Raw genomic sequence first — 17,436 nt, 5'->3', positions numbered from 1 at the left:
CCGGCCTGATGTGTGATAATGGGTGAAATCTTGTAGCAGCTCTTGGACTAGCTGGTTTGACGCACATCCCTTGCCTGGCGCATGTGCTGAATTTGGTGGTGCAGAGATTCCTTAAAAATTACCACGATATGCAAGAGCTGCTGCATAGAGTGCGGGCCCTCTGAGCTCACTTTCGGCGTCCTCACTCTGCTGCTCGCCTGTCAGCGCTACAGCGTAACTTCGGCCTTCCCACTAACCGCCTCATATGCAACGTGCCCACAGGGTAGAACTCCACCTTGCAAATGCTGGCCAGACTGTACGAGCAGCAGGCGATAGTGGAGTTTCAGCTGCAGCACGCATGGGTGAATCGCTCTGCGGAACTGCATCACTTCAACACCAATGACTGGGCCTCCATGCGAGACCTGTGTTCCTTGTTGCGCTGTTCCGAGTACTCCACCAACATGGCCAGTGCTTATAACGCCGTTCTCAGCGTTACTATCCCACTTCTATGCTTCCTTGAAAAAATGCTGCTGGCGATGATGGAAGAGGACGTGGCACAGGAGGAGGAGGAGAAAGAGGGATCATTTTGTAGGGTTTCCGGCCAGTCATTCACAAGTGGCTCCGAGGGTGGGTTCCTGCACCCACAAATGCCAGGAACACAATTGTCCAGCCAGGGCACAGTTCTGGAGGATGAGGAGGAGATGGAGGAGGAGGAACCTTGTTCACAGCAGGGTGGCACCCAGACCAGCTCATGGCCATCACTGGTGCGTGGCTGGGGGGGATACAGAGGACACAGAAGATACACCTCCTACAGAGGACCGCTTGTCGTTGCCTCTGGGCAGCCTGGCACACGAGCGATTACATGCTGCAGTGTCTCCGCAACGACCGCCGAGTTGCCCACATTCTAACTTAACGGATTACTGGGTGGCCACGCTCCTGGATCCCCGCTACAAGGACAAAGTACCATCCTTTATTCCCTCACTGGAGCGTGATCGTAAGATGCGCGAGTACAAGCGCACGCTGGTAGACACGCTGCTGGTGGAATTCCCACCTGACAGCTGGGGCACAGTGGAAGCACAAGGTGAAGGCAGAGGAGAGGAAGAGGTCGCTAACGCAGCACCTCAGAAGGCAAGGTTAGCATGGCCAAAATATGGAAAAGCTTTGTCAGCACGCCACAAGAACCAGCACCACTAGCTGATATGGAACATCTTAGCAGGAGGCAGCATTTCACCAACATGGTGGAGCAGTATGTGTGCACACGTACTGAATGACGGGTCTGACCCCTTCAACTTCTGGGTCTTCAAATTGGGCACATGGCCTGAGCTTGCCCTTTACGCCTTGGACGGGCTGGCCTGCCCTGTAGCCAGTGTATTATCTGAATGTGTGTTTAGCACAGCAGGGGGCATTATCACAGACAAGCGCACTCACGTTCATTAAAATGAACCAGGCATGGATCCCACAGGACTTGTCTGTACATTGTGCAGAATAGACCTGTATATCGGCCTTAACCAGCCATTTTTATACTACAGCGCAATTGCTCATTCTTGTATTTTGGATATTTCACATACTTTTGTAGTCTACCCTATTAAAAAAATATATATTAAAACCAAAAACCAATGTTGGCTACCTCGTCCTCCTCCACTGCTGCTTCCACCTACACCGCTACGTCCACCGCCTCCTCAAACTCCTACTCCATATGGACCTCCAACTCATAAATCAAGTCTTTTTTATTTATATTTGTACGTATTTTATTTCATTTCACTACTTTGTCTGTTACATTTTAGGGTTAAATTCAGCAATTTTGGGGTGTGATATACCACTGCTATAATTAGTAGACAGGTAAAAAAATTCATTAATTTGTGTTACATTTTCGGGTGAAATTCACAAATTTTTGGGTGTGAGATACCACTGCTATGCATAGTAGACAGGTAAAAAAATAAATCACAACTTTGTCTGTTACATTTTTAGGGTAAAATTCACCAAATTTTTTGTGATATACCACTGCTATACCTAGTTGACAGGTTAAAAAAAAAAACACAAATTTGTTGGTTACATTTTTGGGTGAAATTAACCAGTTTTTGGCTGTAATAATGTAACTAGTAGACAGGTTAATAAATTTCACAATTTTTTCTGTTACATTCTTGGGTTGACATTTTGCAATTTTGGACGTGAACCCTGCTCTGCATAGGTGACAGGGACAGAATTTTTTTTTTAATAATCTGCTCATTGATGGGTGACATTAACCCATTTCTGGCTATGAAAACCCCCTACTCTGCATAGGTGACAGGGACTTAAATTTCTAAAATGTGTCTTTAATTGGCCCTTTTATTCTATCCTTCTGCTTTAATAATTTGTCCCACATTTCCACTTCATCCGATTGCAGAAATTGAACTTCCATGGATGAGGTCTCCCGTTCTCACGCTCCCTCTCCGGTGTTGAACCCTGATTCACCTATAACCGCGATCAACATGGTAGGCTCAGAAAAGAACATAGAAAGTTGATAGAGAAGATATCCAAATGGTTGGTGGACGTCACGGGGGCACCTCTGCATAGTTGACAGGAACATAAATTTCAAAAAATAGTCTGTCACATTGTCAGGTGACATTTTACAAATTTTGCCAGATAGAAACCCCTGCTCTGCATAGGTGACAGAATAAAATGTCAGAAATTCTGCTTTAATGGATGCGCGCCACCTTCTTTCATTGAATGCTTAAACTTTAACAAGTTGTCCCACATTTGCGCTTCAGTAATTTGTCCCACATATGCACTTCAATAATTTGTCCCACATTTCCACTCTATCATATTTAATTTGAAACAATTAACCTCCCTTGGATGTGGTCTCTCTTTCTCACGCTCCCTCTTTGGCGTGGAACCCTGATTCGCCCATAACCATGATCAACATGGTAGGCTCAGAAAAGAACATCAAAAGTTGATAGAGGAGATATGCAAATGGATGGTGGACGTCACAGGGACGTACAATCAGGCAGAAGTTATCTAGAGTCAACAAAGCAGCAGCATGGCCTCTCCTGGCTAATGTTCCCAATTTCAAAATACCCCAGTGACATTCCCTCAAATTTTTTATTAATCATTCCAATAAACAGGTGTAAGGGATTAGGTAGCGGGGCTGTCGTCTCGGGTAGACAGGCACAGTTTATCAGGCACACCAAAGAAGTTGCAGTCCACACAGCAGGAACTTCGTCTAACTGACCTCAGCCAGTTTTATTGTCAGGTTGAGGTACAGAACATAAAACATAAACAAACAAAAATCCTAAGCCTGTCCGGCTCTAACTATACAGCATGAACCCTCCCTGACCAAGTGCCAGCCTAATACCAAGCACCTTAACAAAATAGCAGAGTCCATACCTCTTGAAGTGCTCTCACAGGCTCCATGCAGGTAACCTGTTCCCAGGCTGAGAGAGCTGTGTCTGCATTCTCAGCCTTATATAGGGCTAGCACACCTGAGGAGTAATTACCTGACAGCCCAAAACCCGAAATCTTGGGCACACATAGACCCCGTCCACTACTTCTCCAGACACTCTGTCACACAGGGCATCTTAAGAGTCCTGTATTGTTGTTTATCGTCACTACCTCCCCGAGTCGGGAGTGGGTAATTGCCACGTGCCCCCTCCTTTCCTTCAATTCTTCAGTTTTAATAGTTTTTCCCACATTTCTGCTCGATCACAAATACATTTCATGCATTAATCTCCCTCTGAGGGTGGGTTCCTGCACCCACAAATGCCAGGAACACAATTGTCCAGCCAGGGCACAGTTCTGGAGGATGACGAGGTGGAGGATGAGGAGAAGGAGATGGAGGAGGAGGAACCTTGTTCACAGCAGGGTGGCACCCAGACCAGCTCATGGCCATCACTGGTGCGTGGCTGGGGGGGATACAGAGGACACAGAAGATACACCTCCTACAGAGGACAGCTTGTCGTTGCCTCTGGGCAGCCTGGCAAAAGAGCGATTACATTATGCAGTGTCTCCGCAACGACCGCCGAGTTGCCTACATTCTAACTTAACTGATTACTGGGTGGCCATGCTGCTGGATCCCCATTACAAGGACAAAGTACCATCCTTTATTCCCTCACTGGAGCGTGATCGTAAGATGTGCGAGTACAAGCACACGCTGCTAGTAGACGCGCTGCTGGTGGGCTACCTCCTCCACAGCCGCTTCCACCTACACCGCCACATCCACAGCCTCCTCAACCTTCTACTCCATATGCACCTCGTCTTCCTAGATCAAGATTTATTTTTAATTTTCTATTTTTTTATGTATTTTATGTTATTTAAAGTCATTTCCCTATCCACTTTTGTTTGCAGAGCACTTGCCATGCTCTTAACCACATTTTGATGGCATCTGCAGCCCTATAGCCATTTCCATTAAATTTTTACAGCCATTTTAGTGCTCAATAGTTCCGGTCCCCATTGACTTCAATGGGGTTCTGGTTCGGGGTCAAGTTCGGGTCCTGAACTTTTTTGTGAAGTTCGGCCGAACCCGACGAACCCGAACATCCAGGTGTCTGCTCATCTCTAGTCACAAGGACAGAAAAATTTTGGAAGATGATGGAGTCACTAACAGGCTGTGTCAGCGTCCTCATAACTGCCTTACAACTACTGGGTTTCCAAGCTGGACACTTGGCACGAACTGGCGCTCTACGCTTTTGAGGTGCTGGCCTGCCCTGCCGCCAGCGTTTTGTTTGAGCGGGTATTTAGTGCTGCTGGTGGCATTACAACAGATAAGCGTATTTGCCTGTCAACCGAAAATGCTGACAGGTTGACTCTTATAAAAATGAACAAGGCCTGGATTGACCATGACTTTGACTCCACCAGAGGAAAGTGGCTGAACATAAGGGCACTTTAAATGTGTTGTTTATAATGTACTGAATATACTGTATTCCCATGCACCCCTTCCACCACAAACAAGGGTATATGGTTGCATTTCTCATTTCCTTTTCTCATCCTCCTTCTCCTCTTCCATCATATCAACATGCTTATTCATCACATATAATACCCTCGCATATATGCCCTTCAAATATAAAGTTTTACAGCATCAGCTCAACTGCAGGCCCTTGCATATAATTTTTTATGGGGTCAGCTCACCTGCAGGCACTTGCATGTAATGTTTTACAGAGTCAGCCCACCAGCAGGCCCGCACCTAAAATCTTTTACAGGGTCAGTTCACCTGCAAGCCCACACCCAAAATCTTTTACTGGGTCAGCTCACCTGCAGGCCCTCACCTAAGAATATCTAATAGGTAATTTGCGCACATGCTGCCTTGCTTTGATGTGGTAGCTGTAGCCGTTTTTCAGGCTCCCTCTCCTGAATCAAACACTGATTCCCCGTTACCTGTAGTCACCATGGTTTGCGCTGACAATAACATTGAAAGTATAGGACGAATGGATCGTCGCCAGCATGGGAAAGTGCAATCAGCCCCAGGTTAACTCGAGTCACCAAAGCGGCAGCAAGCCCTCACCAATAATGTTTTAGATGGTCAGATCACAGGCCCTTGATCAAAATGTTTTTGAGGGTCACAACAGGCCATCAATCATAATTTTTCAAGGGTGTGTATGATGCCCTCCTTTTTGTGTAAGAGTGTATTGGAGTGTCGGTTTCTTGTAATTTTTGGCAGCCCTTTTACTTAGTGCATAGGATTTATGAGTGTAGGAGTCCCACTACATGAACAATTGTACCACAATGTGAATGAGGCCCTCCTTTATGTGATATACAGGTTGTATCGGAGTGCCTCTTCTTTGTAATTTTTGGCAGCACTTGCACTTTATATACAAGTAAATGCAGATGAAACTCTAAAAATTTGAATATCGTGCAAAAGTCCATTCAGTATTTCAGTAATGCAAATTAATAGGAATTGCATTAATGCAGTTTAAAATTAGAATTTTATGAAAATGTTCAATATTCTAGGCTCAAAGTGTCACACTCTAGTCAGCTAATTAATCCTTTACCCTAAGCAAAGGGTACCTCAAAATTGTGACTTTGGGGTTTCATAAGCTGTAAGTTGTAATCATCCAAATTATAACAAATAAAGGCTTGAAATATTTCGCTTTGCATCTAATAAGTCTCTCATATTAATTTCACCTTTTAAGTTGTATTACTGAAATAAATGAACTTTGTACGATATAAAAAATTTTCGAGTTTCACCTGTATACAGGAAAGAATGTTTCCTATCAAATTTTCCTCTAAAAGAATTTTTGGGTATTCAGTTTTGTGCTTATTATTGTCAGTCTGAAAAAGTGGCCTACTATTTGGACAACATCGTTCCCAGCAGTGACGTGCGAGTCCAAGATGCATCCAGACATCCTTCCCATGCTGTTACAGAACCATTTCAGTGGTGTTTCTATAAATTTCTGACATTTTCCTATGAACAAGGCACCCTCCACTCTTCAGAGCAGGGGGTACCTGGTTTAATGCTCTGGTTCTCCCATTGACTTCCATTATACTGGGATGCTCGGTCGAGCACCCGAACATCCCGATTTGTTCAGCCCGAGCCCCCGAGCACTACGGTGCCCGATCAACACTACCGATTATCACTCCCTGTATGCTAAATATGTGCTGCTTATTTGCATATATCTCTTCAAACATACAGTACATTCAGATGTCAGGTATTTCAATGTGTCCGTAATTTGTACTCACTGTTAGTTGAGGATAACAATGTTTTTCACTTGTGGCGTCCCGCGTGACGGTTAACAATATACGCTTACCACAGCTAGTACAGTGTCTGGCACACAGATCGGGAGTTGGCATGTACGGCTGTAATGAATGGAGTCTGGGTTATATGAGCTCGGCATCCCACATGTCTCAGGGAACTCGCTGGGCGCTCCACGAGTGCAGTGAGAATTGCTGAGTTATTTCACCTGCCCCGATCCTCTGGATGTAACCTCAGACAAGATTTCTTTGTGTGAAGCGCTTCATCAATTCTTGGATAGGCGATTGTTAATCATATCCATAGCATTGTTCGTATAAGTGGGTCCTTGCGAGTGGATACTGAACGCCAGACGCGTTACGGAGTACAGGCTTACTCCTTTATCAGTGGCTAACAAGGTGGTTCCAATTGTTTGAGTGCCTGTCTAAGATAAGAAATTAAATGTACAGTCAGGTCCATAAATATTGGGCCATCAACACAATTCTAACATTTTTGGCTCTATACACCACCACAATGGATTTGAAATTAAACAAACAAGATGAGCTTTAACTGCAGTCTGTCAGCTTTAATTTGAGGGTATTTACATCCAAATCAGGTGAATGGTGTAGGAATTACAACAGTTTGATATGTGCCTCCCACTTGTGAAGGGACCAAAAGTAATGGGACAATTGGCTTCTCAGCTGTTACATGGTTAGGTGTGTGTTATTCTATTATTATCCCAGTTACAATGAGCAGCTAAAAGGTCCAGAGTTCATTTCAAGTGTGCTATTTGAATTTGGAATCCGTTGCTCTCAACTCTCAAGATGAGATCCAAAGAGCTGTCACTATCAGTGAAGCAAGCCATCATTAGGATGAAAAAACAAAACAAACCCATAAGAGAGATAGCAAAAACATTAGGCGTGGCCAAAACAATTGTTTAGAACATACTTAAAAAGAAGGAACACATCAGTGAGCTTAGCAACACCAAAAGACCCGGAAGACCATGGAAAACAACTATGGTGGATGACCGAAAAATTCTTTCCCTGGTGAAGAAAACGCCCTTCACAACAGTTGGCCAGATCAAAAACACTCTCCAGGAGGTAGGTGTATGTGTGTCAAAGTCAACAATCAAGAGAAGACTTTACCAGAGTGAATACAGAGGGTTCACCACAAGATATGAACTATTGGTTAACCCTCAAAAACAGGAAGACAAGATTAGAGTTGGCCAAACAACATCTAAAAAAGCCTTCACAGTTCTGGAACAACATCCTATGGACAGATGAGACCAAGATCAACTTGTACCAGTGATGAGAAGAGAAAATTATGGAGAAGGAAAGGAACTGCTCATGATACTAAGCATACCACCTCATCAGTGAAGCATGGTGGTGGTAGTGTAATGGCGTGGGCATGTATGGCTGCCAATGGAACTGGTTCTCTTGTATTTATTGATGAGGTGACTGCTGACAAAAGCAGCAGGATGAATTCTGAAGTGTTTGGGGCAATATTATCTGCTCATATTCAGCCAAATGCTTCAGAACTCATGGGATGGCGCTTCACAGTACAGAGGGACAATGACCCAAAGCATACTGCAAAATCGACCAAAGAGTTTTTTATGGGAAAGAAGTGGAATGTTATGCAATGGCCAAGTCGATCACCTGACCTGAATCCGATTGAGCATGCATTTCATTTTCTGAAGACAAAACTGAAGGGAAAATGCCCCAAGAACAAGCAACGAAATATTAAAAAGTGAAAGTTTTATTTATGATTATTATGTCCCATTACTAGAGATGTCGCGAACATAACATTTTCCATTCGCGAACGTGAATTTCTGAAAATGTTCGCAAACGGGCGAACCGCCATTGACTTCAATAGGCAGGCGAATTTTAAAACCCACAGGGACTCTTTCTAGCCACAGTAGTGATGGAAAAGATGTTTCAAGGGGACTAACACCTGGACTGTAACATGCCGGAGGGGGATCCATGGCAAAACTCCCATGGAAAATTACATAGTTGACGTAGAGTTGGATTTTAATCCATAAAGGACATAAATCACCTAACAATCCTAAAAATTTTTGAACAACGTGGTTTAAAACATCCAGTGTGTGTATACGATCTGGTATAATGTTGTATCGATAAGGTAGTGTAAGGATTACGCCCGCTTCACAGACATTGACAGACCAAACTCCCCTTTTAATGCACCGCAAACAACCGCAAACAGTCCATTTGCCCAACCGCAAACTTCCCATTTGCACAAGGTTGGATACCAAGCTAGCCATGTCCCGTTGATGTCATTGAAGGTTTCTTCCTCCACCCAGCCACGTACAACACCAAGGGTCCCGAAAGGTGAATTGAATTGATTTTTCGAACGGGGGTTTAAAAAACGCTGGCTCCCTCCCCTTTGTTTGAATCCACGCCACAGTCATTGCGTCTGCGCCGTGCAATTTACTGTCACACCCGATATGAGTGGTATTTTCTGTAGTTCTCTTTTCATCAGTTTAATCCCTGTTACGTCCCATATCAGTGAGTGCCTTTTGTGAAAAAAAATTTAGGCCGGGTACCTTCGACTGCCTTCACAGTGACAGACCAAACTCTGATACACCAAACTGAATTGATTTTAGGAAACAGGAGATTTAAAAAGCAGCTTGGTCGGTCCTCTTACTCCCAAGTTGGGGCACTGCGCGTGCACAGAGCAATGTGCTTTGACACCCTATATGAGTGGTGTCTTAACTAGTACTATTCCTATTAGTTTCATCCCTGTTACGTTCCCTATCCGGGGACGTGTGTCAAATTGATTAATCATTGTCGAATAAACGACATCCTGAAATAATTTTGTTCTGAGCTCTGTACTTGCTTTGTATCGGAATTGATGGGGATTTTTAAAATTTTCTGCATTATTTCTAATAAACTATTAAGAGACTTTATTATGATTTTTTTTTAATTTTATATATTAAAAACCCATTAAAAAAAGAATAGTTTTTTCTATGAAAAATTAACCAGCCGATCGCTTTTAGTCTGATCATAATGAAGCAACGGCCTTATCATCTGGGGTGTGGCAACATTGCCAACACACTCATAGAGGTGATGATCGTTTCATTGTGATACGCAAGCCCCTTCACCACAACAAGGTACCGATCACGAAGGGGAATTGACACATGTATGTGCCTTTTTTTTGTTTTTACAGCCACAGTGCAGCACTAGACGCCAAAAAAATCAGGCATTTGCACATGCCTGAAAAATTAGGTATTAGCGGTGCTGTAGCAGCGGCCGGAAAAATTTAAGTTTTCCATGCAGAAAGGTGACTAAAACATTGCGGCTTGAATCCTAGTTTGTGGCAGAGAATTCATGAAAGTCATCCGGTATGCAGACATTCTGGACTAAATAATAGTGTTGGTTGAGCAGCAAAGTGCTCGGGTGCTCAAGTAGACCACCTCGGGATGCTCGGTTGCTCTATCGAGCACCCGAACACAATGGAAGTCAATGGGAGAACCTAAGCATTAAAACAGTAATTACCTGTTCTGAAGAAAGGAGGGTGTCTGGTTCATAGGAAAAGCTCAAACATTTATAGAAACACCACTGAAATGGTTAGGGAACAGCATGGGGAGGATGTCTGGATGCATCTTGGACTCCCAGGTTGTTGCTGGGAACGATGTTGTCCGAGTAGTACGCCACTTTTACAGACTGACAATAATACGCACAAAACCGAAGATAAAACAGATTTTAGAGGAAAAATTGTTAGGAAACATTCTTTTCTGTATATTTACTTTTATATAAAGTGCAAGTGCTGCCAAAAATTACAAGGAAGAGGGACTCCGATACAACCTGTATATCACATAAAAGAGGGCCTCATTCACATTGTGGTACAATTGCTCAGGTAGTGGGATTCCTACACTCATAAAGCCTATGCACTTAGGGAAAGGGCTGCCAAAAATTACAAGGAACCGAGACTCCAATACACCCTTTATTACACATAAAGGAGGGCATCATATACACCCTTGAAAAATTATAATTGCTGGCCTGCTGGTGACCCTCTAAAGCATTAGGTTTGAGGGCCTGCTGCTGAGCTGACCATCTAAAACATTTTGGGCGAGGGCCTGCTGCCGAGCTGACCATCTAAAAATTTTGGGGTGAGGGTCTGCTGCTGAGCTGACCCTCTAAAATATTATGGTTGAGGGCCTGCTGGTGACCCTCTAAAACATTATGGATGAGGGCCCGCTGTTGAGCTGACCCTCTAAAACATTAGGAGCGAGGGCAACCTAAAAAGCATGTTGATATGATGGAGGAGGAGGACGAGAAAAGGGAGATTGAACCACATACTCTTTTTAGTGGTGGAAGGGGTGCATGGGAATACAGTATATTCAATACACCATAAAACCCACATTTAGAGGGCCTTTATGTTAAGCTGCTTTCCTCTGGTGCAGTAGAGAAGTTGGGGGAAATTCAGACCTTGTTCATTTTTACAATAGTCAACCGGTCAGCATTTTCAGTTGACAGGCGGATGCACTTATCAGTTATTATGCCCCCAGCACTAAATACACGCTCTGACAAAACATTGGCGGCGGGGCAGACCAGCACCTCCAAGGTGTAGAGTGCCAGTTCATGCCACGTGTCCAGCTTGGACACCCAATAGTTGTAAGGCACAGAGGGATCACTGAGGACGCTGACACAGTGTTCTACGTACTCCTTTTTTCAAAATGTTTCACTCCTTGTGACACTAGGTCGAGCATCAGGTTGAGGGTGCTGGCGGTGTGTCATAAAACTGTCCCAGGCCTTGGAGAGTGTTGCCATGCTTTTTATGGAACTGCTGTGTGTTCTTCTCGTCTCCCCTCCTAAGTATTCTGCAGCCAGCGTTGTCAACTGGAAATTTTTGGAGCAATTTTTCCACAAGGACCTTCTGGTATTGCACCATTTTGCTTTTCCTCTCCACCATAGGAATGAGAGATGAGAAGTTCTCTTTGTAGCGGGGGTCGAGAAGGGTGAACAACCAGTAATCGGTGTTGGCCAAAATGTGTACAACGTGAGGGTCACAGGAAAGGCAGCTTAACAAAATGTCAGCCATGTGTGCCAGAGTCCCAACAGACAAGCTGTCCTCATTAGAAGGAGGACTCTCAATCTCCTCATCCTCTTCCTCCTCTTCTACCCCTCCACACTGAACAGATGGAATAAAACTTCCATGGGTACTACCCTCTGTAGCGGAGGCAACCATCTCCTGATCCTCCTCCTCCTCATTATCCAATTTGTGCCGAGAAGACGAACTGAGGCTTGTCTGGCTATCACCCTGTGTACTTTCTTTCCCCATTTTCACCTCTTCCACATGCAAAGTGTTTGCCTTAATTGTGAGCAGCGAGCGTTTAAGTAGACACAGAAGTGGGATGGTTACGCTAATAATAGTGTTCTCGCCGCTCACTATCTGTGTTAATTCCTAAAGTTGCATAAAAACTCAGACATCAGAGGTCAGACATCAATGCCCACTCATCGCTTGTGAAGAGCGGAAGCTGACTGGAAAGGCAACGACCATGTTGCAGCTGGTATTCCTCTACTGCCTTCTGCTGCTCACAAAGCCTGGCCAACATGTGGAATGTAGAGTTCCAGCGCGTGCTCACGTCGCACAACAGTCGGCGAGCTGGAAATTGCAAGTGCTGCTGCAGCATTCACAGACTGGCAGAAGATGTTTATGACTTGTGGAAATGGGCACACACTCAACACACCTTCACCAGTAGCTCAGGAAAATTGGGGTGGGTTTTGAGAAACTGCTAAACCACTAGGTTAAACACATGGGCTAGGCATGGTATGTGTGTGAGCTTGCCAAGCTCCAAAGCCGCCACCAAGTTACGGCCATTATCAGACACAACCATGCCTGGTTGTAGGTTGAGTGGCGAGAGACACAGCTCAGTCTGGTCCCTTATCCCCTACCAGAGCTCTGCGGAGGTGTGCTGTTTGTCACCTAAGCAGATCAGTTAAAGCATAGCCTGTTGCCGCTTCCCCACTGCAGTGCTACACTGCTTCTAGACTGATGTCTGACTGGTGCTGCAAGATTATAATTTAGAGGTGGAAGTGGAGGAAGAGGCGGAGAAGGGGGGTTGCAGCCACTAATGTAGGTGGTGGCTGAAACCCTGATGGAAGCAGGGCCCGCAATCTTTGGCGTTGGTAGCGTATATGCCATCCCAGGGTACGACTCGCCCCTAGCCTCTACAACGTTAACCCACCTTGCAGTCAGGGAAATGGCACGGGTGATGTTAATGGACGCATGCTGGTGTAAGGCTGGGACTGCACACCATGAAAAATATTGGCAGCTAGGGACAGAGTACCACAGAAAGCACATTTAGTGCTATGGTCTGTGTGTGTGTGGCTGGGTTTTTGCACTTTTGCTCAAAGGCCTCGGGTATCGACATCTGTACACTGCGCTGGGACACAGAAATAGATGTGCTAGCTGATGGTGCTTTTAAAGGTCCAGGTGCATGGCAGGAGGCATCCGGGCCTGCGTCTTGGACAGGGGATGGGCCAGCACGTAACCCATGGGAAGAGGAGACAGTGGTGTGGACTGGTTGCGGACACAGACGTTCGGCCCACCTATTAGGGTGCTTTGATGCCATGTGGCAGATCATGCTGGTGGTGGTGAGGTTGCTAGTGTTCATGCCCCTGTTCATTTTGGTACGGCACAGGTTGCAAATGACAATTCTTTTATCGTCCGCACTTTCCTCCAAAAAGCACGAGACTGCGGAACACCTACCCCTTGGCAAGGGAGATTGCCGCAAAGGGGTGCTCCAGGGAACAGTTGAGGGCCTGTTTGGTGTGGACCGCCTTCTCGCTTTTGCCACCCCACTGCCTCTTGCAGCCTGTTGCGGTGCTGTGGATCCCTTCCCCTCTGTACTGCTGTCCTTGCTCATCTTGCCACCTTCCCAGGTTGGGTCAGTGACTTCATCGTCCAGCACCACCTCTTCCACTTCCTCACTCTGCTCATCCTACTGGCTTGTTGACCTAACAACAACCTCAGTTATTGACAACTGTGTTTCATCCTCATCATAAACCTCTTGAGACATTAATTGCGGTTGACTTATTGGCAACTGTGTCATCATCATTCACCTCGTGAAACACTTATTGCCATTAGCGCAAGTAATGTCGCTGTCACCACCACCTAATAAAAAATTTACACTGAATAAATGTCACTGATATTTAGGATGTACAAACGTTATACAGGAGGAATAGCTAAAGTAATGTTGCTGTCACCAGTCGCTGTGTTAACGTTATACTTGAGGTGTAGCACAGGTAATGTCTACGGAAAAAGTACACTGGATGTCAGATATTTTTAGGCTGCTCACACGTTAGACGGAAGATGTAGTGCAGATAATGTCGCTGTCTGCAGCGTCCAAACAATTGCAAGCTATTTAGCGCAGGTTGCGCTAAAAATATATATTGCTGTCAGATACAACTATAGTCCTTAAAAGGACTTTTGGGTCTCTAACAAGTATAAAAACTAAAAATATTCCTATTTCACTTCCTACAATATCTCTCCCTTGGCTATGGCATTACAGTGAATGGCAGTACTTATCTGCACGTTTATTGGCTGTGTCGGAGCCAACAAACGTGCGGGAAGGAGACTCGAGCATCTCGCTCAAGCACACGTGGTATTCGGCCGATCACCGCGATGTGCCGTGCATTGCGATGCTCGAGTAAAATTTGTGAGTGGCTGAGCATGCTCGACAAACACTACTAAATAACCCTAATATTGATAATCTTTCTGGTAACTGTATTCCACCCATTCCAGTTATTACTTTAATTGCCTGTTGTGTGTGTCTCTTCCTCCCAAGCTATGATAGTATTTGCATGTTACTTTAAAAAAAATAAAAAAATAAAAATTTTATATATATACAGACGTGGACAAAATTGTTGGTACCCTTTGGTCAATGAAAGAAAAAGTCACAATGGTCACAGAAATAACTTTAATCTGACAAAAGTAATAATAAATTAAAATTCTATAAATGTTAACCAATGAAAGTCAGACATTGTTTTTCAACCATGCTTCAACAGAATTATGTAAAAAAATAAACTCATGAAACAGGCATGGACAAAAATGATGGTACCCCTAGAAAACACAGAACATAATGTGACCAAAGGGACATGTTAATTCAAGGTGTGTCCACTAATTAGCATCACAGGTGTCTACAACCTTGTAATCAGCCATTGGGCCTATATATATGGCTCCAGGTAATCACTGTGTTGTTTGGTGATATGGTGTGTACCACACTCGACATGGACCAGAGGAAGCAAAGGAAAGAGCTGTCTCAAGAGATCAGAAAGAAAATTATAGACAAGCATGTTAAAGGTAAAGGCTATAAGACCATCTCCAAGCAACTAGATGTTCCTGTGAGTACAGTTGCACATATTATTCATAAGTTTAAGATCCATGGGACTGTAGCCAACCTCCCTGGACGTGGCCGCAGGAGGAAAATTGATGACAAATCTAAGAGACGGATAATCCGAATGGTAACAAAAGAGCCTAGAAAGACTTCTAAAGAGATTCAAGGTGAACTTCATGCTCAAGGAACATCAGTGTCAGATCGCACCATCCGTCGTTGTTTGAGCCAAAGTGGACTACATGGGAGACGACCAAGGAGGACACCATTGTTGAAAACGAATCATAAAAAAGCAAGACTGGAATATGCCAAACTACATGTTGACAAGCCACAAAGCTTCTGGGAGAATGTCCTGTGGACAGATGAGACAAAAATCGAAGTTTTTGCCAAGGCACATCAGCTGTATGTTCACAGACGAAAAAATGAAGCATATCAAGAAAAGAACACTGTCCCTACTGTGAAACATGGAGGAGGCTCTGTTATGTTCTGGGGCTGCTTTGCTGCGTCTGGCACAGGGTGTCTTGAATCTGTGCAGGGTACAATGAAATCTCAAGACTATCAAGGAATTCTAGAGAGAAATGTACTAGCCAGTGTCAGAAAGCTTGGTCTCAGTCGCAGGTCATGGGTCTTGCAACAGGACAATGACCCAAAACACACCGCTAAAAACACCCAAGAATGGCTAAGAGGAAAAAATTGGACTATTCTAAAGTGGCCTTCTATGAGCCCTGACCTCAATCCTATTGAGCATCTTTGGAAGGAGCTGAAACATGCAGTCTGGAAAAGGCACCCTTCAAACCGGACACAACTGGAGCAGTTTGCTCATGAGGAGTGGGCCAAAATACCTGCTGAGAGGTGCAGATGTCTCATTGACAGTTACAGGAAGCGTTTGATTGCAGTGATTGCCTCAAAAGGTTGCGCAACAAAATATTAAGTTAGGGGTACCATCATTTTTGTCCATGCCTGTTTCATGAGTTTATTTTTTTACATAATTCTGTTGAAGCATGGTTGAAAAACAATGTCTGACTTTCATTGGTTAACATTTATAGAATTTTAATTTATTATTACTTTTGTCAGATTAAAGTTATTTCTGTGACCATTGTGACTTTTTCTTTCATTGACCAAAGGGTACCAACAATTTTGTCCACGTCTGTATATATATATATATATATATATATATATAACATGTTTCATTATTTGGAAATCTGTAGTGTTTATCCCACAGTCCTATGAGTTATTATCCACTGAATTACTTTGCTCATGTTTGAATTTTGTCCACAGATGCATATCCAGACAACAACACTGACCATTTCAGTGAGTTTGAGTGCCTCAGTGTCCTTAGGTATGCTCTATATGCCCAAGGTCTACGTTATCCTTTTCCACCCAGAACTGAATGTCCCCAAACGCAAAAGAAGCCTCAAAGCTGTTGTCACTGCAGCAACAATGAGCAACAAATTCACTCAAAAAGGAGGCTACAGACCAAATGGCGAGGCAAAGACTGAGCTATGTGATAGCATGGAGACACAAGGCAAGTATTATTATGAACAGACGTAACATGTTCACCTTTAAACTTTCCATCAAAATTATTTATTTTAGTTATCAAAAGGACTTCATTACAGAATGGCATGCAATTAAAGATTTGAGATATCTAATCCATTAAATTCAAAACTATCTGATGATAAGGCAATCAAAAATCTACTGCTTTGTTCAAGGAATGTGAAATGAGGCTTCAATTAAGTCAACAAAACCAATGCAAGACCTGTGCCTAAAATGGTAAAGAGGATTATTTGTCTTATGTATTTACTGAGAAATTAAAGTCACTGATTTGTTACTATAGCAAGGTCACATATATTTTAAATAAACAGCTGTATATCAGTAGCTTCCCCAAATCTTTCTGGTGCTTACGCTCTAAAAAACAGCATACAGCTAATGACCCTGTCAGAATTCATCTTCTCATTTACAGGTTCATTGTCAAGTGACATCTCGTACAGGCTGCAGCATTAGATATCCTGTAGTTACCTGGGGGTGTACTCTGCATGGATTCCACGTACTCTGCACATTTCAATATTTCAAATCGTCATCAAGGGAACTGTAAATCGTTTAAATCCTGCACACAATTACTATCAGAATGCAGTATGCTTATAATCATCATCATAAAGTAATGTATTATATGTATTCATAAACATGGTGTGCATGATGTATGTTACCAGGCAACATAATGCACGGAATGTTGTATATATTGTCAGCACACTTAAATGTATGCAGGTGCATGAGGGGGGGGGGGGGGGAGGGTAAGTACATGCATAAAACATATTCTGTCCTGATGCAATCAATTTGTTTGATTTGCATTCACATAATGTCAAGTGTGCACTTTTACCTTCTCTGTGTCCGTTACTATGTCTTAACAGACTCAATTATTAGGGGTACAGATAGGGCGATCTGTCACAAAGACCGAGAATGTTGAACGGTGTGT

General features: G+C 43.8%; 1 protein-coding gene across 1 annotated transcript in view; it reads left to right on the top strand.

The window, feature by feature from the left end:
• The window catches only part of GRM4 (glutamate metabotropic receptor 4), a 351,034-nt gene extending 334,517 nt beyond the window's left edge, over window positions 1–16,517 (top strand). The window contains exon 9 of the mRNA XM_044285678.1: window positions 16,245–16,517. Coding sequence (XP_044141613.1) covers window positions 16,245–16,517 — 273 coding nt within the window. The remainder of the gene's footprint in view (window positions 1–16,244) is intronic.
• Window positions 16,518–17,436: the final 919 nt, after the last annotated feature.

The sequence above is a fragment of the Bufo gargarizans genome, chromosome 3, assembly GCF_014858855.1.
Source record: "Bufo gargarizans isolate SCDJY-AF-19 chromosome 3, ASM1485885v1, whole genome shotgun sequence".
NCBI lineage: Eukaryota > Metazoa > Chordata > Amphibia > Anura > Bufonidae > Bufo > Bufo gargarizans.
This window is presented reverse-complemented; position numbering and strand designations above follow the sequence as displayed.